This window comes from Neolamprologus brichardi, chromosome 23, assembly GCF_056152115.1.
Source record: "Neolamprologus brichardi isolate AB-2024 chromosome 23, ASM5615211v1, whole genome shotgun sequence".
Lineage (NCBI taxonomy): Eukaryota > Metazoa > Chordata > Actinopteri > Cichliformes > Cichlidae > Neolamprologus > Neolamprologus brichardi.
In genome coordinates, this window is record NC_142125.1 from 36058684 (window position 1) to 36086482 (window position 27799).

The following is a 27799-nucleotide window of genomic DNA, read 5'->3' on the forward strand; positions in this document are numbered from 1 at the left end:
TTCCACCTGGATTACATCTCAGTGCTTATGTTAGACATGCCGAGCTGAATGCCTAAGCTCTGCTCTATAGCAATGCCTCTGCAACTGTCTTTTCAACACTGTTAATTGCTTTCATCAACATCACTGTGACAGCTCTGGGGAAGCCTGACATTTTTAACAGTTTACTGTATATGTTATCTCTGAGTGGCATTTTGTACACCACTTAGTATACTTATGCAGATATAAGGTATTTTGGGTTGAAGCCTTTCTTAATGTAAACCAAAAGAGCACATGCTGAGGCTAATCTGTTCCTTGGAAGGCAGCTCTTTTCATCTCTAGCCGCATTTATTTAACTTCTGGCACTGATTAATGTTTTGATGTTTTAGGAATGGCTTCTAAAAACTGATTGAAACAGCCTAAAATGAAGTTGGAATAAAAGCCTCAGAATTTTCTGGTATTAATTTGTCTCTTTAGTTTACCAGAAAGCTCTAACTTGCTTTCTCGGACATTACGTGACTGTAGAAGGTGACATCTGAAGGTGTTACTGTGGATTTAAGGTGATATGCCCCTCTATGCCTATCTCTCAGTAAGATGGCACAGACACACAAAAGTAATCTTAAGCTCTTTTCACAGATGCACTTTAGCCCTGAAACTTTTCGGGATTTACACAACAGACATTTGAGAATGCAAAGGTCTGACACATCCTGGATGTTAGCCAGTATGCCCTCTGTGCCCTCTCTGTTCAACTTAGTCTATGTGCTGTCTGAACATGTGAGAATAACACATCTAATGTTCCAATGTATTAACCAATAGTAGGTGGGTGTCACCTTTGCTGTCACCTATATGCTCTATGTCAGGGGTGGGGGAAATCCAGGCCTCAAGGGCCGGCGTCCTGCAGGTTTTAGATGTGTCCTTGATCCAACACAGCTGAGTTAAATTGCTAAATTACCTCCTCAACATGTCTTGAACTCTCCAGAGGCCAGAGGTAATGAACTAATCATTTGATTGAGGTGTGTTGACCCAGGGTGAGAACTAAAACCTGCAGGACACCGGCCCTTGAAGCCTGGAGTTCCCCCACCCCTGCATTATGTAGACAGTACCCTTGACTAAACCAGTAATCACACTTCTATAAGTGCAAATACATGTATTTATGAACTATCTATGGCTCATTCAGAATAATCAGACTGAAAGGCTAGTCTAAAGGTAAGGTAACCCATAACTGACAAGCATGGTTCTGCGCTGGTAGTCCACATGGACTTTTGGCCTTAGTGTATTATGAGTACTCACAATCGCTCTATCTGCACTACCCAATATAGCCACCAACGTGGAACCATAAATCCCACATCAGAAAATAATCAAAGTTGAGCATGGTCTAAAGGACGAGGTTTCACAGCACCTGTATTGTCAATTGTTCCTCACATTCTTCAATTGCCACTTTGTTTTTGTGTCACTTTCTTACAATAAATTAGTTATTGAGTTATGTGTAAGCTAACGTTAGCAGTGCTTGCATCAGCACCTGATGCTTTTACCTTTTAGCTTTTACCTTGCAAGCTTAGGGGATCGCTCTGATCTTAAAAAAATGATTGATTGTATGTGGCCTGTGTTGGTGTACCACACAACCACACTGGTTAACACAGCTGTCGACTGTCTTACTTTTTAACATCGACTGTTAATGACTTCCTGTGGTGTCTGGCACCATAATCAACTCTACCAATTCTAGTGCATTTCTAGCAGTGGTTACCAATCCCTCAGGAAGTAGTGCATAATTACAATATCTTATCAGCTAGTTTCCTGCTTCAAATCCACTTTCATAGTTCGACAAAGAAAGCTTATTTTCAAGTAAGGAAAAGAATACTTTCTGTACCCTTGAACATAGTTAACCTGTTAGTAAATGGATGTCATAATATAAACAGCAGTAACAAGGGAGTGGCGCAGACACACTGTCATGTACACAGCCACACAGACACCCACACACAATTTGTGACCAAAGTACATGATGTGCTGTGTAAAGATGTGAAGCATCTAATGACTGTGGGCAGAACCCTCTGGAGCATATGATCAGTATGACAGATTATAGCCTGAGAGGGACATTAAGTGATTCATTTAACCACAGAAACACACGCATGCACACAAATTATTCAAGCCTGGAGGATATCCAAACTTTGTAAAATGCGCATCAAACAAACTTTCTGGAGGGGGGTGAAGTTGGTCTTGAAGGGCCTATATTCCCTGACACGCATCAGAGGTAACGCTTTCCTTCTCTCTCTGGCTTTAAAACAAAACTGCAAAAGCGCTAATCCTTTTTCATTTTCCTGTGTTCTTTTTCTTTTTTTAATGGGATAATTTCCTTCCTTTCATTTAAATAAACAAACCAATTAACTGCCTAAAACGATCCCTCTTTGAGTATTTAGGATTATTGCATTGAAACTCATTGTACCTTCACCAAATTATAACTGTGCCCCATTTTTGCAAAAGAAAAAAAAACAGCATATAAGGGTCCAAATGTGGTTTGGCACTAGATTCTTTGAAAAAGAAAAAAATGTGTCACGATGCCAGCCGAAAAAGAATGCGTGCGTAATTTGGTGTGGGAGTGTTAAATGAAACTGTGGCCACAGCCGAACCACAGCAGATGGTGACTCAGAGGAACTGGGTGTACAGTCATTTTTTCTTCTTTGTTTTTATTTTTTTATTTTTTATTTTTTTAAACATGACTCGTTAAGGAAGGTTGCCATTTGCTTGATCTTTCGCCAACATTCAGGGTCTGAGAGAATCTCAGCAGCCATCGTTAGTGAGGCTTTGGGAGAGGCTTAATGTGATGTGAAAAGCTCCATCAACAGCACGCCAACCAAAGCTGAGTGACCATCTCTTTTTTTTATCTATTTATTTATTTATTTTTAAGCCCTGACATATTCATGCCAAGCACATCAGACAGCTCAGTTTCCTGAGTTCACGTAAGTTGTATTTGATGTATCTTTTAGCCCATGATCGTTATTGGTTTTTTGCTTGCAACTTTTTCTAGTCCAGTTCGACCCTGTGCAGCTTGACCTGACGTGCTATCAGTGTACACCTCAGAGGTTATTTAGGCTTATAGATTATGTTGCGAAACTCCACTGCATGTGTCATAATGCACTGGGGAGAAATAGGTCAAGTGGGTTTGTTTGCCCTTTTCATGTTCATCATTTATTCATCAGAAAAGGATCAAAGTTTTTCTTTCTCCTGTTTGAAATTCTTGCCTCGTCACTGTTTCCCCCTGAGCTTAAAGCTCAGAGGAAGCATATCTGTGTGATGGGAAACATGAAAACATGCTCGGAAAAAAAAAATGTATACAGCGCTTAAATGTTAATAAATCATAATCCTCTTTCCTTGCAGCATGCAAAGGCCTTGCCACGCATGCAGGCTGTTCTCCGTTATTTCTAAACTAAGATGTCACTGCCTTTCAACCACTGCCTGTGGCATCACTTTATTTAAAGCTTCTTAGTGGGCTAGTGGAACATGAACAGGCAGGCTTAGCACAGAATTGCCTTCACTCGAGTTAAATGCATGCAGACATTCGCACAATTGGTTGTTATCCCAAAAATAAACGTGTTAGACTGAAACCTGATGATTTGCACTTGCCTGTTTCTGCACTCAAAGCTTTTGGGAAATTTCAACATTTCAATTTTGAAAACAGTTTTCTTAGTGCATGGAGGTTGAGAGATGTTGCAGATGTTACATATATTTGTATTTTTATATATTTATATGTAACTCTTAAAAGATGTTAAAGACGCTATGTTTGTTTGTGTACATATATTTTTGTCTGCATCCTATGTAAGATCAGATTTTCGAACGTTCTCTGTTATTAATAAGAATATTTATGTGAAATTAAACAGAGCTCTGCAGTTAATGTAGATGCTAGATACATTTTAGAAGCAGTTTCATTAAAAATATATACTTTAGGAGCGTAATATTCATAATGTATTAATCACTGAAACTTTGAATGTTGTAAAAAAAAAAAAAAATCTAATATGCTGGCCACACTCCCTGAGTCTACGATCTCCAAAATAACTTTTACGAATAATGAGAAATCTGATTTTCTTGAGTAAACTTTGCTTTACTCGTATTTGTTTTTAATGTAAATAAATCTACACTATCACTTGTCATTTTTTCCCTTGTTTCTGGGCAGATAAAAACAAATATCAGACCAGTAAATGTGAATGAATAAAAGCAGGTTTAAAAAACAAATCACTGTAAATTTTTACCAAAGTCTGCTATGTTTACATTCACTTTTTAAAATGATATTCATTAACAGTCTCACAAATACATAAAGAAAAAAAGGTTTTTGCAGTGGCATTACAAAATACAAAAACACAAATAAAACAGCACAACAGTTTGAGTGAGTAATCAAGGAAAAATGACAAATATAAAAAAAACTAAAACAAAAAAATAAATATTATATTAGGTTTTCAAAATGATAGTCATATTCAGTCATTTACTGTAAGTTTTGTTGTCAACTCTTGCTACATGCTAAGCTAAAGGTTAATAATCAATGTTGAGTAACTATACTGTACAGGTTACACAGGAGATGCTACCTGTTAAGTCTTAAGTAGTAAAATATTGTATTATCCATTGATTTGATAAATTCCAACATACAGCTAACTATAAAGGGCCACGTGGGACTCACCTCTACATGCTGACAAGTTTGAATCAGTTTTCCCATAAGAGACTCCAGCTCGTTGTTCCTCTTGATCAGATTACTCAGGTTGGAATCCAGAGCTTGCTGCAGAAAACAATAACACAAAAGAGACAACGGAGAAACTGAGAGACAAGTAAAAAAAAAAGTCTCTGACATGAATGTAAAGAAATCAAAGTGGAGAAAGAGCTGTAAATACAAGGAAGATAAAAATGCAAAAAGAACTGCTTTCCCTTTTAGTTTTCTCATGGAAGCCAGAGGGGATGTAAGAATATCAGAACAACAGCAACAACAGAAAAAGTTCTAAAGCAAGTGGAAAAGAGCTGCGTCTGGGAAACACAAGAAATAAAAAAAAAAAACTGTTTGATTCCTCAGTTCAAGTCCACAAAATAACAGCAAAGAGAATTAACGATTTTCTATCAGCTTTCCTTCTGTGCAAGCGTCCCCAGGAGCTCCGGCGTTATCGCCTGTCTTTTTAAACAGGTGCGTTTGGTGACCACGTACCTCTGAGCGCGGGTGATACCCCTCGTCTCTGTACTGCCTCCTCATACTGCCCCGTCCGAGTCCGAGCCTCTGACAGAGAAACCTACTCTACGAGAGGATGTGACTGGGACAGCCACTCCACTGAGCACCAAGCCATGCGCAAACCCGGCCAAGCGGCAAATTAGGCATCAAAAGCTTTCCCTATGAGAGCATGCAGCAGCGCTCCCAGCTAACGAACCGGCAAACAGGTGACAGCACGTCAGTGCTGTCCCTTAATGCTCCTCCCTGCTCCCCCCCCCCTCTCCATTCCCCTTTCCCCCCCTTTTTTTCCTCCTCTCTCTGTTGCTTTTCATCTGCCTGGGCACAAGCTGTCTCTACTTCTAAGACCATCATATTATTGCCAAACCAAGCGTGCTTAAGCTGCTCTGATGCCACATCTCTTGCCCATTCAAAACTGTTTTCCAGATGAATTTCACCCCAGACTTGGTGAACTCTGAGATTTCCATGTCTCCAAAAACAAAAAAGGTGTGCAAGTTCGCTGGAGCAGCAAGGCCGTGACAGGCAGCACACTTTTCCTAACAAGAAGTGAATCTTTTGCTTTCTTTACAGCTGCTACTTACTCGCCTTCACAAGTGAGGCTGCTGTGAAACAACATTTGTATTTGCTCGACCTTTAACCCCCCACCCTTTTTTTATAGCTGCAGTGTAAACAAAGGCAGTTCTGATGCTACAATAAGGATTAAAAAGGCACTACCAAGAGGGAATATTGTATAAACAACCACGGTAAATAGTGATAGAGGTTTGCGTGTGCAAGCATGTGTACACTACTGTACTCGGCTTAAATGGATGGCCTTAATACGGCGATGACACACAAAAACCAAACAAGGCATAAAGGACTCTTTGAACAGAAATATGGCGCTGTCATCATTATCCCTCTAAAAAATTTAGCTCTGAAAGGATGGAGATGAGGACAAGAGAAACAACAATAAGTCAGCAGCTCCCTCAGATGCAGTTGAAATGTGTTTCCACGCCCCAGTGTAATGTAGGAAAGGTAAAGTTCATGAAGTACACAAACACGCACACAAGGGAAAAGGAGCAACAAAAATTATGTTAAGTTTTCCGTGCTTCTGTTTACGGCTACGTTCCTGTTCATGTTAACATAACCTTTGCGTGTTTGTTTGCTGTTTTATTTGGACTCCACATCGACAGCATCCATGTTGCCAAGTGGCGTTTATCTCTGGGGATTGCTAGCCATGTCAGGTCACCTGTCAGTCATCCTGCCGGTTTATCCTACCATCTCTCTTTCTCTTTGTCTGCCTGTCCTCTTTTTCTGCTGCCGGTCCAAGCAAGAGTTTTACCCTGCATCCCTCCAAAAAAACAGAAAAGTCTCTGTGTGAAGTTAATCTGCTCTGAATCACCTTGGCTAAGCCTTTTTGATTTGTTGAGTTTTATTATACATAGCGAGCCGCAGGATTTAGATTATCTTAACATGGATGCAAAATGATTTAATAAAAAATGATGGATACTTTCACGTTTGACACTGCAGATGTGAAATATACAGTTTATAAAAATGTGGAACACTTACATGTCCTAAAAAGATTTTATTGCTTGAATGCTACGGTGATCTTGGACTACCTAAGTGGTTTTTGTCCTGACACAAAGACAAAGACTGACACAAAAACTTTAAAACTTAGTTATTAATTCAGAATGTGTGACTATAGTTTTATTATTATCATGATATTTTACTTGTTTTTATTTTATCACAGATTTATGCTGCATTATAGCATTTCTTTATTTAAAAATGTGCCAGTATTTTGAAGTTTGGAGGTTCTGTTGGTTTTGTTGTTCGTCCCTCTGAAACACAAGTTGCCGGTAAAAACTGAGCTAACTGAGTGAGGCAGTGCCAAAAAATGTGTTGCATATAAAAAATGTCATGTCAAAGTGTTTTTTCTCACTTCCTTGTTTGATATGGCTGTCTAATGGGAGGTAAAATTGTAAAAATGCTACAAAATGCTACAAATACTTGTTGTACACCAATAATGATTTCTTTTAGCTGGTTGTTCATTGCCATGTGCTGCAGGGAACACACTGACTGTGGATCAGACACTGATACTACTCCACTGCAACACCAATGAGCCATGCCCAACAGAGTGAAAACAGATTACCCAGTAAAACTGTCGTTGATTTCCAGTACTTTGTGACATCTCACATGTTTCTTTCATAGAAAATATCAAGAAATGGATTGTGTATCACCATACAGCCTAAAATATCAAGGTAGGACTTCTCAGTCCACTTGGTTTCCACACTTTCAGAAAGCTTGTTAGTTTACTCCCACAACCCACCTAGGGTTTATGTAAACATCCAAAGGTCAGCGATAGAGGAGCAGTCTCAACCTGCTCTGTAGAGGCGGTTTGATTCAGGCTTTTGTGTAGAGACTTGAGACTTGGCTCAAACTGAGTAAGTAGGCGAAGTGAATGAAGAGCAGTTCCATCAGAAGACGCATAATTCAAGCCTGTTCTCATTCCCATGGCCTCAATTAAAGCTGTTTTGGCAAAATCACCAGATTGGGGCTTTTGGAATGAAGGTATATTTGGCCCCTGTGCCCGGATGCACAGGCTCACGGTGTTAGTAAGATGGGTTTAAGTCATTATTTTTCAGATGTTGTGAAAAAGAATTTTTTTTTTTGCCAAACTATGGTCTTTTCTTTAGTACCCACACCGAAGCAAGAAATTTCCAGTGCCTAAAACTAAACAAGTACTTTTCAGTACCTGAATCTAACCAAGTAGTTGTCAGTCCCTAAATCCAACTAAGTAAATTTCAGTACCCAAACCCAACCAAGAAGCATTCAGTACCTAAACCTATCAAGGCGTTTTCAGTATCTTAACCTAACTGTAACTTTGTTATGCCCAAATCTAACCAAGTAGTTTTAAATGGATAAACCGAACTAAGTACTTTTCAGTACCTAAGAGTAACCAAAAGACTTTTAGTGCCTAAATGTAGCCAAGAAGTTTCAAGTGCTTCAGCCTAAAAGCCATGAGAGTTCAAAACAGTTTTTGTGAGGTTTTTATATTTCAAAGAAAAGCTTATTCCCTCAATGGCATCTGTTTTTAATTAGTAAGAAGCTGTTCTGCTGCAGCATGCTCAGAACTTCTCTTAGGTTCTTCTTAAATCGCCCTAAAAGAATCCACTCTTTGAAACCGAGGCAAATTTTTCATCTCTTTCATCACCTAACATCTTTGTGACGGCTTCAAAAAAGGTTACATGTCTCTATATAACAAGCATCACACTTGTTATCAGTGTATGCACTGTTCATGTGTTCAAAAATGGCTGTAGATGCATGCTGTGAATGAAACAAATCACCCTGGAGCAGTGCTGATAAGCTAAGAATGTATGCGAGCAGATCACACATGCTCGCTCACTCACAGATAGCAAATGGTAAGCAACTGAAGTCGAAACTTCAGAGGACCTACGTCTTTTCTAAGATTTACTGTGACATTGAACAGGATTGTGCTCTGAGGATTCATCTCCATTCTCTTCCTGGTTCATGAGTTAGAGAGATCAGAGAAACCTCAGTCATGCAGATGAGGAGAGAGACTGTGAGGAAAAGATGAGGAAGAACAAAGGCAGACAGTTAAACAGCAAGACAGACATTAAAGAGGAAGCAGGAAGAGGAAACGGCAACTTTAAAAGAGCCCATGCTTGTTTACTGCTCTGCTTTATAGTCTGTCCACCTGTCCCTACACACATCTATAATGTATTTATCTCATATCATCATTGAAGTAGGCATTGTGTATTGGTTGGTTTCCACTAGTGAGCTAAGTTATAAATTGGGAACAAATTGTTTGTGTTTTTTTTATCAATCTGAGAGAAGCACAGATGACTGCTACAGGAAAAGGGCACTGATTATGAAGCAAAGCACAGCAGAGTAAAAAGAAAACACAGCATGAAAGGAGCATTGTTGTAGAAGAAATTGAAAAAGGATGAGTTGTGTGTGTGTGTGAGAGAGAGAGAGAAACAAAAACGCCCAAAGCGAAGAGAACATTGAGTACAGGAAGTAAAAGTTGTCTGCGAGTGCTACACAATGCACTGTAAATTTTCAGAGTGGCTTTTACTTATTACAGTTAAAGAGAGAATCTCATATCTGTATATGAGCGCATGGGATACCAAGCATCTTATAACATCCTTGGTTTGAAATTCAGACTCTAGTTTAGGATTTATCCTTTTATCTTCTTAGTAGCTACATCAGTGCTGCATCTAACAGCAGCAGGCAGATCTTTCGAGGGCAACATGACTCAAAAGCACTAAACAACAGGAAATGCTAGTAACCAGTTCCGAAGACAAAGAGCTTTAGCAATGACAAAGCCCAATGCACAAACACAGCAGTCTATTTATGCTAACCACAAATAAGCAAAGGTTGATAATAATCACTATTTCAACTTTACAAGGGCAACAATACAAATGCTAACAACGGGCTTTCACCTCAAACATACCAGACTTTGATATGACCAGAACCAGACCAGCGAAATATCCAAAATGTCGAGGTCCGGGCTCTGGGGAGATCAAGACTGAAAGAGTGGCTTTTCTATCCAGGTACACTTTTACTGCATTGGTGGAGTGTTTGGGATCATTGTCATGCTGGAAAATGAAGCCGTTGCCAATCAGATTCTTCCAGATGGTACTGAATGATGGATCAACATCTGATGGTATGTTTCTGTTTCATATTTCCATGAATTTGGATCCGCATAGTCCGCAACATCACTGGCTGAAATGTATCCTCAAACCATGACAGAGCCTTGACCGTGCTTTACAGATGGCTGTAGACACTGTCGTACCTGACCTGACTTGAGTCGAGAAAGAAATTTGGATTAATCACTTCATTTTTAGTCTACTTCCTTACAAAATTTGGTATATCTACAGCCTTTTCTCTTTGTTTCCCTTCTTCATAGACACTTTTCCACCTAGACCATTTTTGACGAACAATAGAACATAAACTGAAGGGCCAGATGCATCTCTCAGGCCCCCAGTCAGGTCTTTATTGGATTTTTAGTTGATTTTAGTGGATTTCTGTTCATCTGGAACAGATTCTTTCTTTACCCTCTACATGTCCAATTTCCTTGTTTTTTTTAACACACTGCACACAGATATGCCATGTTTGCAGGTAATAGTTTTTTTCAGAATCACCTTGTTAGGACAAAAACACTATTTTATGTCTGTCAAACTATGTTGTGACTGTGCTGTGTGTATGTGACTGAATGTTTAGAAAGTAGGACATTGTTGAAATTCTTTTTTGGAAATGCTCTTTACACTTTTTGTCAGGATGTTGTTGATGTTTTTTTTTTTTTCTTTTTTTTTTTTTTTGGGGGGGGGGGGGGGGGGGGGTTGCTGAGAAAGATGATTTACCAACTAACTGACTCTTGCTTACTTCCAAACATGATCCTTACTCAGGAAGTCCAAAAAGATCAGCTATTGAAGATTTAACCCTTAAGGACCCACAGTGACACTGGTGTCACTGCCCCTTTACACTTAGAGACTTGGTTATATATGATTCATTTGATATAAGACCCCCGTAATTTTCATGAAAGTAGAAATAGGTCTGGGCTCTTAAGGGTTAAGTGACTCTATACCATAATATTATAGGTGATAAATATGACTGGCATGTTAAAGAATAGCCAGTTGCCCCCTAAAAACATTGCAAATGGGTTTACTTGTGTCCTCTACACTCTGGCATCACTGCTGTGTGGTCAGAGGGAAGAAGCAGTGCTCACTCTCTCTGTTTGAAAGTTTCAAGCTTGTTGAGCTTTTGATCACACCCAGCGGCAGCACCAGTGGAGGGTGTGATGTCAAATTGCACTGACACACTGTGTGCTTTTGGCTGTCAGCATATGTATTTTTAATTTAGCTTTTTATTGCAGTGTTATGATCCACTTTAAAGATTGTTTGCCAAAGTCAAGGTTGCATTTAAAAAAAGGAAGAAAAAAGGTCAGGACGATAGGATGGACTGTCAAAGCATGTACGGGAATAAGTCTTTTTTATGATATAAAAGATGAATGAAGTGGCTGGAGGACATGGAGCTAAATGTCATGCTTATCACCAAGGTTATGGTTCAGAAGCTTTTGTGTTTGCTCATGTTTTAATGTGTTTGTACTTGACAGCCCCACGTATTTTTTAACACTAAAGGGCAGCTGATTAACCAAAGTGGATTACAACAAAACAGAACCAACCTGTGATTTGAAATTACACACACAAAGAGCAGCTGCCATCTTTTATCCTCAAGGTTCTTTCTCCTCAGACCCAGAGCCAAGGACTTTAAAAGCTATTTCCAGCCGCCTCCTCTGTGACGGGGGTAATTTTATCTCCGAAAAAGGATGGGTGTTCCCACAATAACCTCCATGGCTCTTATCAGACACACACCACCACCACTGCCACTGGAAAAAAAGGAAACTATTCCAATCATCTGATATTCTCCCCCGCACCCCCTGTGGAGTGGGGATATCTCAAACTGCAGCAGATCAGGGCAAAAAGTGATATGAATGAAATGTTCCAGAAAATATGACCAAAACAGTTTCAAGTTGTCAGACTTTATAATGAAAGAAAAAAAGTGAAAAATCATATCTAAAGAAAATCGGGTGACCTGTAACAGATTGAGCATTTTGGCTTTAAGCTATTGGAACTACCTGACAAAGGGAGGCTGCGTGCTGGACCTCCTCGTTTAAGAAGTCTCCCCAAAGTTTTCTGTCTTTATAAATTAAATATCAAATGCGTTTTTCAGCATTAATATTGCATTGCACTTTACTTGGTAATTATGTTAGACCTCAATTTACTTCCTAGCCTGTTTCTGTTTACCACGCAACCTGCCTTTTTAAAGCACAACACATTCACTGTATACTGTACAATGCTCATAAAATCTGAGGGCAGTCTGTGTCTAAATGTACTTGTGTTGCATAATCATAGCTCAGCATTGCTTTTATTTATTTACGACTATATGCTGTCTGGTTTTAATGCATTGTTTCGCAAAATACTGCCATGCACAGATTAGAGAAAAAGAAATAGCTTACAGAAATGAATTAAAGTTAAATGACGTGACATGTGTGGCGCCTTGAATCAGAACTTATCCTGAGGCAGAGATATATTTTAAGCCTCACTCTTACTGAAGACAGCAAAACAAGCCAGTGGTCTGAAAAATAAAGTGTGGCTTTTAATGTGATTAGCAATAATCCGTCTTTAACTTGTAGGATAATGTAAAATATTTAGCTCAATGGCCTTTTTTTTTATTATCCTGGACTTAAAGTCATGTTTATGAAAATCAGAAATGCTGTTGTGTTAATGTTTTTTTCTTCTTTTTTGAAGAAAAAAACCTGGAATTTTCACCTCAGTAACAAACAGTCACTTTATAAGTTTGTAAAGTGATTGCAAATTTGATGTTCTCACCATCTAGGCACGCAAAAATGCAATTTTTTCATAACAGCTCAAAAGAGATGATTGAAATTAGTTCCTTCATTTTTTTAACTGCATGCCCTTCACCATTTCATTGAGACAAAGTGCAAAGACAGTTCATTTCAACTTGCTACCAAAACAAAACAAAACAAAACACAAAAAAGCTAATACCATGAAGCTGCATTATACTGGCACACCCCACTAAATATAAAAGAGTGAGTAGATGTAGCCAAAAGTACATAGCATCAGCTCAGTGGTGGCTTATAACATTATGTTTAGCTAATAATAGTAGCTTGCTAACACAGAGCTAATGTTAGCTATATGACAGCTAACACAAAACATGGTAAAATAATCAATTCAAATCTATTTTATTTCTACAGCACCAAATCATAACAACAGTCACCTCAAGGCGCTTTATATTGTAAGGCAGACCCTACAAAAACACATACAGAGAAAAACCCAACAATGATATGACTCTCTATGAGCAAGCACTTTGGTGACAGTGAGAAAGAAAAACTCCCTTTTAACAGGAAGAAACCTCCGGCAGAACCAGGCTCAGGGAGGGGCGGGGCCATCTGCTGCGAGCATTTGGGGAGAGAGAAGGAAGACAGGATAAAAGACATGCTGTGGAAGAGAGAAAGAGATTAATAACAAGGATGATTTCATGCAAAGAGGTCTATTAACACATGTTGAGTGAGAAAGGTGACTGAAAAGGAAATACTCAGTACATCATGGGAATTCCCCAGCAGTCTACGTCTATTGCAGCATAACTAAGGGAGGATTCAGGGTCACCTGGTCCAGCCCTAACTATATGCTTTAGCAAAAAGGAAAGTTTTAAGCCTTTAAGTAGAGATAGTGTCTGTCTCCTGAATCCAAACTGGAAGCTGGTTCCACAGAAGAAGGGCCTGAAAACTGAAGGCTCTATCTTTAAATACCCTGTCAAAGCTGCATATAATAGTTAAGATATAAACAGATAAGAAATAAGGACTTTTTAAAGTCAAATATCAACTATATTCTACTGGAGTATAGCCTGGTGGAAGGCTATAACCCAGTATACGGAAGCCTGATGGTTTTTCCTGCCTCCTCCAGGCTCCAGTCCACATGCCTATATATCCTTGGGCAAGACACTGAACCACAATTTTCTCTCCGGTGTATTCATATGTGTGTATGTTAGATGGAAAGCACTTAGGTGGAGGAAAAAAGTGCTTGTATGACTGGGTTTGAGTGAGTGAATGAGGCTTTTGGTACAAGCACTTGTTGTGCAAGCTTGAGTAGAAAAGTGCTAAATAAAAACCAGCCCATTGACCATATTGAATATGTTAAAACATACTGAGGTGATGAGTCAGAAAGCTATGTTATTAAACACTGAAAATAGTGAACATAGTCACTGAGTGACTGAACTACTTGGAAATTATTCCAAATAATAATTGTTGAAATAATTTCAACTATGTGATTTTTAAAATAAACTTTCAAAGTTATGTTGCAAAGCACATGGTTAACTTGAAATACAATATGTAACTCAAAATTTCATGTCATTTTATCTGAGATGTGATTTAAAATGTTAAAAATGTAAGATACCACCAAATTACCTGAAATTATGACTTATGGATGGAAAAAATGTTTTGTTTTGTTTTTGCTTGGATAGAAATGTCCTTTTATACTGCCTACACACCAAGAAGAGAGAACACATTGGCTTCTTGTGTAATACAGCACGGAACTTCAGGACCTGGTTTGCTGAATAAAGAAACAAAAAGCAGACACATCTCTCAGACCTGCAAGGACTGGTTCAAACCAAATCCAACAAACTGACTTTAAACCAGTGCACAGTTGTGATTCAGCTGCATTTGGGGCCTAGAGCTGCCCCAACTCGAGCTATGTTTAAAGCCAAGTTAATGGCTTTTTTTTCTTCTGCTTTTACTTAATATGGACCTTGTACTTATTTAATAAATTCAGATTTAATCTTACCTGCTCATTCATTCAACTGGTTCATATTTTATTATGTTATTTTCTTCGTCCTTTACTTTTTCCCCCTGTCTTTGGCTTTTAAAGTGTTCTTTTTTAAATTTGCATTTTAATATTCTTATGAAGTTTTCCTTTCTTTTAAATATTTCAGTAGATTATGGAGAGCCCGTTGAAATGCCTGTGTGTATAAACTGTGTGTGTCCGTGTGTGTGTAGACGTTAGTGCCTTCGTGTGTATGTTTCCTTTTGTGTAAGTGTGCCAGAAAAATCGAGCGAGCGCGCTCACAAGTTAATGAAGCAGTCACATATGCTTTGTTTTCCCATCTGTTGTCAGTGTCCTCACAAGGTACTCTGAGTGATGTCAAACAGCAGGAGGACTATATATTTCAACAAGAACTTCATTTAACCAACGAGCCCTGTCAGAAGTAAATGTCAAGACGTTTGGGGGGGAAATGACTGAATAACAAAGTTGGAACATGTGACAGAAATCCCTCATTTGGTTTTAGACGTGTATCCTCTCGCATAACTGCTAAGAAACGCTTGAAACTTGGGAATGCACATGAGCTGCAGTAGTATTGCTCACGCGGATTGAAAGTATGACATGGTTTGCTTGGCCTAAACAATTTGTCTTGCACGCTTTCTTGGCTTACACAGGCAGTATTTAAAAACCTCTGCGCAAGTAGGTGACACGAGTGCCATCCCGTTGTTTTGTTTTGGGTTTTTTTGGGGGGGGTTGTGTTTTTCTTTTGTGGTATAGGCGATAATTAGTTTGTATAATAACTGCAGGGTGTGCTGACCTGTGCTATTTCTCTCTGGTTGAATGGAGGGAGAGCGGGGAGAAAGAAAATCACGATAATTAGATGATGCACTGACCTGTAGCCTTCCTGCTAATTTTTCTTCTCTGCCTAAATTTGCTGAAACAGGCAACATGAGGCGGCAGAGGCACCCACATTAAATCTAATGACAAAGAACATCAAGCCCATCATTCGAGGCAAAGCTGGTTGTAAAACAAAACAATGATAAACAGAAAGGCAGGAGGGAATGTTTTAGGCTTATTTATTGGGTGCACACATATGTAATCATAATCACTGATTTTAGTTAAGTTCAATTTCTCCGATTATATCACTGCAAGCCCTTTCTCCAAGGACATATTACCAACTACTAACACATATTTCAAAGCCCTTGTAAAAGGAGAACCACGTTCAGTCTTGACATTTTATTTAAGGGTGCTTAGCAAGGCTGAATAAAAACACTATCTGTGTGTGTGTGTAGTAAGTGGCCAAAAAATGTGCCCTGGTTAAATGACACTTTGGTAAAGTTACATGTATTTCCCTGCCTGCTGCTTTGGTGCGGGGGTGGGGAATCTTTATTCTCCCTGTTGCACGTATGCTTGTGTGGACTTATCAGCAGAAAAGCTCAAACGTTGTTTTTATTCAAATCATCAGGTTTGACCTAAGTGAATGCGCTTGTGCTGGACATTAGAGGTGACACAGCTGCAACCCGGATGCATAAATGGGTATACTTAGGATGCACCAGTGGGGATCATGATGATTGGGTACGATACCAAGAGGAATACAGAAATAGCACAAAAAAGTCAGTTCCTCCAGCTGCTGCTTGAGGCTGCCTCCAAAAGCGAGTCAGTCCCAGTAGATTAGCATCTTAAAATGCCCAACTTTAAAGCAGAAAAACATGTTTACAGCCCTGTGCTCTATAGCTAATTCCCACTTCTAAACAACTATAAAGGAGTGTTTTTGTTTTCTTTTAACATGACTCATTTTTTCTGGAGGAGAGTTTTATACAACCTAAGACACTTTCCTCCATATTTCAAAGCTATGACATCACAAAAATGTGACTGGTCAATGTTGATCGTGGAAAAACATTATTGTGACGATGCTCCTGCATCGTCACACTAATGGGATATCTCACAGACCCATTTGTGCTGTAATCAGCTAATTTCAGTTCATGTGCAGGAGGAGGAAAATGTGGTGATAGAAACATCGTTTTTTTTTCTTTGATAGCACAAAGGGACAAGCTCATGATTAGTCTAGGACAGAAACAAGCACCGCTAACACAATCTCAGTTCTTTTGCAACCCTCTACACAAAAACATGCTAACACAAAGCTAGTCAAGAGCACAGAATGAAGACAAAGTTAATCGCATGCTGGCCCCAGCCCAACAGCCAGAGTCTGAAGTTCAACAGGTAACAGAGGCAGTGACGTTGTAGCCTCCATTCCATATTTGTAAAGTAGAATTACCATGGCGATCCCTTTAAAGTCTCTTTGAGTTTGTTTTCAACTTTGCTTTGTGTTCTTGGCACATTACATGCGTACATACTAAAGGAAAGATTGTATATGTATCCTCATTCAGACAATCATTTGACTTGTGTGCAGAACTGTAGCCTATGGTTGATATTCCTAACTTGTAAGTATGAGACAATTTATTTCCATTCATTTTACTTAGATGAAAAGTACTGAGTAATGTGTAATCTGTTACTTGTTTTGAGTAAAGACTCCAACACTGATTATGATTCAACAAAGCTAAGCTGAAATAGTGATAGTGTATCTGTATGTGCCTATATACTGTTTTACATAACTTAAATAATGTCTAATTTTCAACTTTAACTGAAGACAAAGACGCATAAGTGTTGTTGCAAACTGTTGACCTGTTGGCTTACTCTAACTGAACAGAAGAATTGATGTGTTCATTGTGTGACATAGGAGGCCGTTTGCCAGAGAAAACTTTCTCTGTGCTGACCTAAAATCAGATTACTAGCAGCCTAGTAGGACCACAAACGTGAGGTAAAAGTGAACTTACATCATCAGGGGTGTGACGCGGAGACTAGCGATGCGTCTTGCATTCATTAATTCAGCTTTGTAAATGGAGGTAACTGCATACTCCTAGTTTCTGGATTTTGCTTTGTACTATGAAAGCTTGGCTTTGGACTGAAGTCGCTATACCTTGGCCATTTCTACTTTGACCTATTTTTTCACTTTTTTGTCTCCCTTCCCTTTTATAGAAGCCATTAAAATACTCCAACATTATGCAAATGTAATCCTAAATCACTGGAGACACTCTCCAGCAAAGTGCTTATATTAGTCAAAGGCAGATTAATAGAAGAAACCATCTGGTGGACATCCAAGGTAACATTTACTTCTGCATGATCTTTGCTGTAAGACACACACAGGCACAGACACACACTGCCTCCATCTCCATTACCAGCACATTGTAATAGCCATGCTCAATTAAGCACACCTACACCCAACAGGCAATTGGTGCTCGTTAACCTGCAACCTCATTAAAGACACCATGCCTCGTCACTAATGACACTCCCCATATTCGCTCTGTGTGCTTGCTTCTGAACGCCCTCCTGGCACAGTGGCATGGCGCAGTGATTATGCTAATTGCTTAATTATTCAGCAGAGATAATAAGTCAGCACATGATAATCTCACATGATAATCGAGTGAGATACCTGGATAAGGATAATAGAAAATTTCACACTTTTGAGCAGAGTAAAATTAAAGTTTAATATTCATTATATGGGTATAAGATAAAGAACAAAGAAAGTATAAGCTTATCTGTGATTAGAATGTGACGGATCTTGCAGGTTTTAATTAGAAAATGGGGATTTTTAGAAGATTTCAAATGTGAAATAACTTCATTAAAATCAATTAAGCAAACATAAGAAGGGTGAGAAAAAAATCCATTTCTGTGCTTACCCTGAGTTTTTCATAGCGGTCGCTCAGTGCTGCCACCTGGTGGTCCCTGTGACGTCCAACTAACTTGCAGAGTGAGCAGATGAGCTGATCGTCAGTGACACAGTACATGTTCACCTTTTCCTCCTCGTGCTCCAGGCACTGGAGCCCTCTGAGGTGGCAGTCCGGCATAGGCTCGATGAGCCGGTGGCCGGTGAACGGCTTCTTGTTGGGGTGCGTCGCTCTGAGGCATTCGTCGCAGTACGACACCTCGCACGTTACGCATGTCTTAACAGCGTCCTGTGGCGGGTCCTGCTCGCAGAACTGGCACTGGACCGGCTCTGGAGGTGTGCTCGGGCTGGACATGGCAGCGCTGAGGGGGACCAGGGCCAACCGGTTGCTACCTTCCTCACCGGGAGAGTTGGGCCCACTGTGAGGGGCAGGCAACGACAGCGGCAGGGGGAGCCCGGCTGAAGATGAGGCCCGTTGAACTCTATCAATAATATTCTGCAAGGTCACGTTTCTCTTAAGTCCTTCTAGTCCACGCTCTGGACTCAGGGAAATGACATATCTACAGGTGGGGCACTGGAAGGCGCCGATACTCTGAACTGATTCGTTGGTGGTGCAGTGGGAGACGAGGATGCGGTGGGCGCAGCCGAAGCACAGGCTATGGGCACAGGGGAGCAGCAGTGGGTCTTCAAAGAGCTCCAGGCAGATTGGACAAGTTAGCTCTGACTCCAGAGTGTCCATCCTGATTAAAAAAGGCCAGGCGGGACCAGGCGCAGTGTCAGCGAAATCCAGAAGAGCCACTCAGCTGTCTGGAGGCCAGAGAAATAGATGGAGGCGAGCAGAGAGAGGGAGAAAGGAAAAGAAAGCAGGGGGATTTGTGATTAAATGGTGTGAAACAGCTTACTTCTCTGTGCTTTCTTTGGAGGGCTTATATCTCAATGGAGTAGACCACTGAGTTGACTTAAAGTTGCCGGGTTTTCTACATCTGACTAAAGACTGAAAATAAGATTAAGCAAACAGATTAATTAGCATGGTTCGGTATGTTCCACCAATAAGCATTTAGAAGTTTAAAATCAACACCTGATGATAATTTGGCTGTGGAACTTCTACTTTTGTCCACAGTATTAAGTAGAAAGGAGGCACAGGGGTCTATAAATTCCAAATTATTTATATACTGCCTGTGATAGTGGCCTCAAGGCTCTTTATTTTGTAAGCTACATACCCTTCAACATTAGAGATAAAACCTTATTTATTAGACAGTTCTCTATGAGCAAAAATGTGGTGATGGTGGGAAGGAAGAACTCACTTTGATGAGGAACAGACAGCCATCTACTGAGCAGTGAGGTCAAAAAGAAGACCGAAAAGAAGAACACAGCAAGGCCACAAATAAAAGACAAGGCAAAACTACAGGAGAGATGTTCAGTGCATGATGGGAGGTTCCTCATCATGGTTCTGGGTCATCTGACCCAGCCCTAATGATATCCTTTATCAAAAAATAAAAAAATCTCAAGCTTAATCTTGAAAGTGAAAATAGCTGGGAGCCTCATGGTCTTTGTAGCAGCCACATTGCAGATGTGCTGTTGACCCACTTTGTGCCCTTTTGTGATTCTCATTGTTGTTGACCGCAGTACGCTATAGGTTTCCCTATGCTTGGATTAACAAGATTACACACCATCAGCAGCAGCTGCCGCCGTCAAGAAGTATCTGTCAGGCTGGACTTAAAACTACTGAGCCACAAGCCAGTAATGCAACTTCTCACTAATCAGATACTTTATGTAACTGGTGTGCAATAGTGGCAGTGACGTTTGCTGTATCCCTCGTTCTTTACCATTAAGTCACTGTACAGATAGTACAGAAAAGGCCTTAACAAAAGTCTAAGAGCAGGTTGAAGATGTCTTTTCTTTCCAACTTGCTCTTAAATGGGTGGGATTATGGAATGTTGGAAATATGTTTGTGCTCTACTCATTTTGGCTACAGAAGGCTGACCCCACTCATGTTTTCTCAAATTATATTTAATTGCCTGATGCACGATAAACACACAAAGTACATTTTGTGCTAGCACCTTCTGTGACTTTACTATCTGTCTTTTAGCTATGTACTAGAAGGGGTATAATTTTCCCAGCAGGCTCTGAGTGAGACAAAATAATTATTGTTCCAAGTCATCTGGTACATCATGTTCTAGCAAGAAGCACTGCGAGATTAGATAAGGGTAGCATGACAAATGTTTTAACTAGCTACACTGAAAGTTTCAGAACTCATCCGAAACTACCGTGTTCACAGACTGAATGACGGTCGCACACAAACTCGACATAACCTCTTTGGCGGAAGTAATAATGCTTCAAAGGAATGACTATAGATTGTTCTTCTCACCTGGTTTACATTAAAGAAAGGAAAGAAATGAAATAAAATTTGATGAAGCTTGATGAGATTTTTAATGGGGGGTTTTTTGTCTTTTGAGGCTTCTGTACATTAATTTCAAGCTATTTCAAGCTATTTTTGCTCAAATCATATAAATTCAACTTTGATGCACCTTTACCACTCGAGTTGAAATGGGAGTCTTGTTTTAACATTGACTACAGCTGTGGCTCCATCTGCCACATCTGGAGTCAGTTGCTAATTAGAACACATGCCAATTCATTTCTCCTGCAGAGCCGCTGACTCTGGATTTCCACGTGAACCTGCATGCTGTCAACACTGCATGCAGTCTCCAAGAGACTCAGAAAGAAAATGTAGAACAGGCTCAAATTTAAAAACACAAAACAACAAAATGTAGCAAGATTTACTGTTTTATAAATTCCTGATTATGTTGGAAAGCATTAAGGGGAGCTGCCTGCTAATTAATATAACTAAAAGTGCTCAAGTAAGCTAATAAATAAGTGTGGCTCTGTTTCCAGTCAGTTCTAATAAAGAAAAGTTACCTCTGAGACTTTGCCTCCAAGTTAAAAATTCAACAGTGCATGCTTTCTTCATTTCTGAACTCGTAGCCCTGGGCTTTTTAATACACTTTTGGTTAATTTTAAGAAGATAAATTGGATTTTACTGTAGCTGAAAATGTCAATGAAAAAAAAAATCCCTATTTTAGAAGTGAAATAAAAGTGAAACCAACCCTTAGGGCTAAAAGGATCTTTGCCAGTTTCAAGAAATGTGTCACAGCACAAAAAACGAAAAAAGAAAGAAAGAAAATGTCAGATTAGCACAGAGATAATTCTGAAAACAATGAGATTTAAAAAATAAATGATTTTGAGTATGACTGCATTTGATTGTAATGAGTATGTAAATTGATATTATAAACTATGCTCCAATTTCTACACGCTTTAAGCATAATAACGACAGTGACACACACACACACAAAAGGAAGCAAGGAATGAAATGAAATGCAGGAAAGAAATCCGCTCTTATCTCCATGGTGCGGCCCTTTCAGCAGATGTCACTGTTTACTGAGATTAAAACTCGTGTGAGTGGACTGCTGCACTCTGAATATCTCCTCTTCATTCTCTAATCTATCTTTATGCATGGTTTCCTCTCATCCTCTGGGGAAAAAAACAACAAAACAAGTGCTGTAGATAAACTGTCCTCATATGAGCTCAGCACAGTCCAACCACTACTTTTAGTACCTGTGATATTTGAGATCAGATATTTACTGTGAGACCTGATGAGCTGGTGAAAGAGATGGGATGGGGGGAACTGTGTACAAAGACGTATTACCAAGCAAGCCCTTGATCTCTTACACCCTTATATCAGAAGGGAAACGCAAATGCTGGAATCAAGCAAATATGGAAGGATATACAGAGGAAAATGCAAGTAATTGAATGTGGGAGATGGGAGTGATTTGGTAATCACATGCTTTAAATGAAACGGAATGGGTACGTGTTTGCTTGGACTGTTAAAAACAAACACTCAGAGAGACACACTCTTCTACACTGGCATCGCAGCATGTGCACACACAGTGATACATACTCATTTGCACAAAACACCTACTCTGAAACATCTAAGAGCCTCTCTGAGGTGTTTATAATAGCAACTAATCTGTCAGTGAGATCCGAGCTTTCCGACTGTCGAATAAAACTTGGAGGGTTGAAAGGGTTAGCGTATACTGTTATTCTTTTGGTCAAATTGCCTTTTCATAACAGCATCGTTGGATGTTAGCTTACCGCAGCTCTGAAGCTAAATAATCACTAAATGACCAGTTTCAACATGAGGGAGCAAAGTTTATGTAGTAGGGTGAGATGTAATCTTATTTAGCCCAAGTATTTGACAGTATGCATCTGCGGTCACGTATGTAAACACAAACTTAACACACGGACTTCTCCAAATGTAAGATCATGGCAGCAGAGCTCCAAATTCACTCCTACCTAAATGCAAGCAATGTAAGATTTGGGCAAATCTTTCAACTTTTTTTTATGATTTTTTACAACAAGAGGCTGCGACCTGGCACGGCTTCACTAATCTGTTTCTTATATATATAAATAAGGAGAGAACACTTGTGTAGGGAAGAATTATCATCAATCTCTGTATTTTAACTCCTGTCAGGTGTGTAAAGTTTTTTGTGACAAAAAAAAATCTTCTTAAATCCTACTTTTACCTGGCATGCAACCAATAGTAGCCAGACTAAGTTAGCAACTAGCTTGTGGCTAAAGATGCCGAAAAGCTTGATAAGTAATTTTCTAGACAAACTCTAGAACTTGAACTAAATGCATATGTTGTCATTTGAAGCCAAAAAACAAGCCCTTGAATAGCTGTACGCCATTAGCCTAACAGTTGGAAGACTAAGCTAAGTTAAGCTAACTTAACTTGTTGGTAAAATGGTAAATGGCCTGCATTTGTATAGCGCTTTTCTAGTCCCTAAGGACCCCAAAGCACTACATTCAGTGGCGATGGCAAGTTACATTGTAGCCACAGCTGCCCTGGGGCGCACTGACAGAGGCGAGGCTGCTGGACACTGGCGCCACCGGGCCCTCTGGCCACCACCAGTAGGCAAACATGGGGTTAGTATCTTGCCCAAGGATATTTGGCATGCAGCTAGGAGGCAGCCTGGGATCAAACCACCGACCTTCTGATTAGTGGCTGACCTGCTCTGCGACCTGAGCTACTGTAGCTCAGGTAAGACTGAATATCCCAAAGAGGTCATTGTAACCTGTTTAATCTGGTATCCTCTTTATTTTAGCTTAATTAGATATGATTCATTAGCCAAACATCTGCTTTTATTACTTTTTTTATAATGTTCTACTATAATAATAAAATAATTAGATATGTTTATAATACCCTGTGTTTATTTGTTTATCTATGGATTCTAATATCTAATATGTTACATATGTTATTTTAATAAAACTAATGAACCCTTAAAACTAAATCCTAGAAACATATTTTGTTAAATCCTACTTATAATTAGAAAAATTAGATGACACATCTTCACTCTTTCAAGGTGATTTCTTTGGATTTCTGCTATTGTTGCAGGACAGGGTCAAAATGACCAACCATGGCAGTCGTGAGGGGAATGAATGATGCAAGTGGATCTAGTATTAAAGTGCCTCATAAGCTAAAGTGAATGATAACTATTTCCTGAGACATGAGTTTTTTACTGTTCAGTGCACTTTTATGCAATCTAGTAATCATCAGTTCATAAGATACTAAAATATAAAACCATACAGCATTGTGTATCAGGTGATTTTTTAAAGTATTCCTATAGGGCAGCAAATTATATTTGCCCTATTTATTGATATCTGTGATGAGTTTTCACTAATAAGCGACTGGGCATTTAAAGCTAATGTGTTTGTACAATCTTTCTGCACATGTTTAATACTTTCCCCTTTTTCTATCAGTAACAAACATCTCAACGTGACTCAAGCTGACAGAAAAAAGATCCGGCACAAACTGGCTAAGATTAGCTGGCAAACTTGCAAACATTTATCCTTTAAATTAGTTTGAGGCTTGCATTTGTTTTTAAAAGATATCAAACAACGTGACAATCCAACCACGTTGATGAAGTTAATATTAAAAAATGTTTGAGCTCGGCCAATCGGATGTCCTCTAACTGGTTCATTATGTTCCACTTGTTCCACACTGATAGCAGAGGACTATTGATCGACTGTTGTTAATTAAAAGATAAACTAGATTAAATAGCTCACTGAGAAAGACCACAATCATCCAATATTACATTAAAAAAAAGTTCTATTTAATTTTCAGGTATTCTTGAAGTGTAAAACAGTTCCACTCCTTCTGGAGCACGCTTCTTTTTGTTAATCAGACTCTCTGGACTCATCACAATGAGGTTAATACAAAGCAGAACCATTAAAACAAAAGAAATCTAATGCATGTTGTCTGTTTGAAGGTAATGAAAGTGCATAAATGAACTAAATATGAATTGGACCAGTCTAAGGACTATTTTTTTATGCACTCTATTCCAGCACACAGCTGTCAGCCAACTAACAAACAAAGTAGAGAAGGTAGATGCAGGAAAAAATAACTTCCTGACAAAGCCGAAAAAAAGTTAGACATTGACGAAGCTCTGACAGGTTTGAAAGGGGAGGGAGGAAACCTGGAGGCACGAAAGGATGAAGAGAAAAAAAACCCCTTCAGTCTGACAAAGGAACACACACAAATCTAAATCTGCGCTTACATATAGACGTGCATAGTCACACAAATCCAAATTGGCAGGTGAGACAAGATGAAATGCCTCTCAACACACCATAGGTGACACTGTTGAACCATGTTTTGAGGTGACAGAGCACAAAACAGAAGAAGAACGAGTGGAAAGGGGATGTTAAGAAGTACTTTCAAAAAACTGGAGGCAAAGAAGAGAAAGCAAGAGAGAGAGAGGGGAGAAAGGCCATTCAGAGTGGAGGAAAAACTTGATGGAATCAGAGTTGTTTATTTTTCCCACCATCACTTTGTGCCCCATGACTGTCAGAGCTGCCACTATGTGTGAAAGACTCGTCTGCTCTGCTGGAACCACTGAAATGTCAGTACCAATAGCGTTCAGTGGGGGGCAATGCAAAGCTGAATGAGCGGTGGAAGACTCCTCCGCAGTCATTTCTCCTCTGTTTCTCTGCAGCTTCAGCATGTGAAGAAAATGTTTCATTCTGAACAGGAACTGATGTTCCTAACATTACTTGCAGCTATATTTTTATGGGATGCTGGATAGTGCCTCGTCCAAAATGACATCTATCTAATTTATAGAAGTCTATGTATAAAAAAAAGGAGAAGGCTCATTATATTTTTGTTCTTCATCTTTCATTAAAATGCTTAACAATTTTGTGTGTAGACTAAAAATGTTCACAACATATTTATCTAGTTTATCGAAATGTTGTGTAACAGCTGCTTTCAAAGAAGTTCTAAATGTCGCGTTTCATTAAAAGAATCAGTTTTTCTCTGTCTATATTCATCTATCTGCTTGGAACAATCTGCGATTGTTATTCATTATTTAACAATTTAAGGTTGTGTAAAAAGACAGATTCATGATGTTTTGAATTTTAGCTTATGTTAGCAGCTCTATCCTGCTGTGTTATGAGTAATAATGCCATTGTACACGTTAGTAAAGATATGTCCTCATGCTAAAAGCTTTCTGATATAATGCTAAAATTTAAAAAACAGCTTAAAGCATACAGACTGATCCTTTCTATCAATACTTTAATTGTTTGCCTTGGTCATACAGTGTTAGCTATTAGCACGATACTATATAGTCTTTAATAAGCTTGAATGATGTTTTCACTTTTTAAAGGTGCCTGTTTACAGGTGAGTCATATATCAACAGGAAACTGTTTTCAACCAAACTATACAGCTATTATAGGTTTAGCATTAGTGCAAACAAAATTGCTAGCAATAATCATCATTATCTCATGAAACTTTGCTAGTTTAGGTGTAGTCTCAACCAGCCATTATCCAATACTTACTTACTACTACTACTTACTAATACTTACTAATTACTAATTAATAATTACTACTGCCAATGAACACTATGTACTGTACGTGGTGTTAGCTCAGCTCAAATGTTTAGTACCCTGAAAAGCTAAAAGACCTTTTTAAACTGCTATTTAAGTCGCAGTTATAACATTGATTAAGATTTCTATTGTTTACTGGCTGTTTGTTGGTGCTCGCAATCAGTGCGTCCCTGCTTGTGTCTGTAAAATAGCTACTGTCTTACATTTTTGTATTTTCAACCATTCCTAAAAGAGGATGCGGTTATTGAAGCTGCTGACTGTTACATGTAGGGGAGCCTGCAAAATGATTTTTTTTAACTCATTAACAAGGAAGCATTTCAACAATAGATCCTGCTCATCATGTAAAATCAATGAATGTTCCCACGAAGAGGATTTTGAGAGTGTACAAATCTCAAGGCAAATGAGGAGGCAGTTTAATTTCATTGCTTTAACCACGAAAAATTCAGTCAGAAAGCACAAACTGTAACAACATTCACTGAAACTCTCTCAGTGACCTTTTCCTCAGAAATGGCAATATAATATTCAATAGATATGATAAGCTCAGAAGGATCAGATTGACATTTGTTTATCTCAGTCTTCCTCCGTTTCTGTTTCTGTCTCTACTCATCTCATGTTACATCATGACACAAGTCCAAAATGCTACATTTCTATTTTGAGCGGGCACAAATGTCATTGCCCCGATGCCTGCTGTTTTATTTTGAAAAAGAAAAGTAACTTTTATATGGTCTCTGATCCATGAATGCCTACACATAACCTTTTGCAACTGGCCATTATTTCAGCGTTCACTTATTCAGTGAGGGTTACATCAAACCCAACTTTTATCCCTGTAATTTCTAAGTACTCTGGCTAATCTACTTTAACCCTCATCCTAAACCAAACCCTAAGTATTTACAGAGACTACCAAAGATTTGGTGTGTGTAGCAACGAGTGTTTGTTAAGACAGACAGGGTTGGGTTAGAGGTTAAAGTACTTTTTAGAAATGAGTTCATATTTAGACAAATGCTCACACACTCCACATACAAATCTATCTGAAAATAACTAATAAATTCATTTGGAAATTAAGCCTGTGTCATCTTTTGATCTCCCTTCCTGTTTATATTTGGGCCCGGCTCCCCCCATTAGTCTGCATTCGACTTCTAAATCTTTCATTAACGTCAGGTCCACGAAGGTTGCCGCTTTCCTTTCCCCTTGTAGTTTGAACTGTTAAAATTTTCATAGGACCTCTTTCTTTTCTCTCCATTTTCTAAAAACTGATTCAACAAGAGAATGATGCAGACAAAAAAAAAAATCCCCAGACGAGTGAGAGAGAGATTCTGTGTTCGATTTAAAGGGAAAGACTGAGCGCTGCCCTTTTACATAATGTACTGAGACAATCATAATGAAGATGATAATTGTTGCTAACTGCAGGTCTAAACACTAAGATGTTTTATATGTTTTTGTAATAAAACTTACTTCGTGATCATTTGTTCTCTTAAAATGTTGCTTCAGGGAAATTTGATTGCATTGCTTTTTCTGATTTTTTTTCAGCACAATGAATTCTTCAACTGAACAAAAACCTGAAAAACTCAACTAAAACGAGCGACACTTCTGCGTGGAAGTGTAGAGAGATTCCATTACCAGATAGCTTTGAGTAAA

The 27799-nt window shown here is 39.0% G+C and overlaps 1 protein-coding gene across 1 annotated transcript in view; it reads right to left on the minus strand.

Annotated features, from left to right (window-relative positions):
• The window catches only part of LOC102780423 (E3 ubiquitin-protein ligase Midline-1-like), a 54517-nt gene that overhangs the window by 16912 nt on the left and 9806 nt on the right, over nucleotides 1–27799 (minus strand). Inside the window, exons 2-3 of the mRNA XM_006795681.3 lie at nucleotides 18243–19036; nucleotides 4640–4735 (exon numbers count right to left, since the gene is read on the minus strand). Coding sequence (XP_006795744.1) covers nucleotides 4640–4735; nucleotides 18243–18968 — 822 coding nt within the window. The 5' untranslated portion in view covers nucleotides 18969–19036. The remainder of the gene's footprint in view (nucleotides 1–4639; nucleotides 4736–18242; nucleotides 19037–27799) is intronic.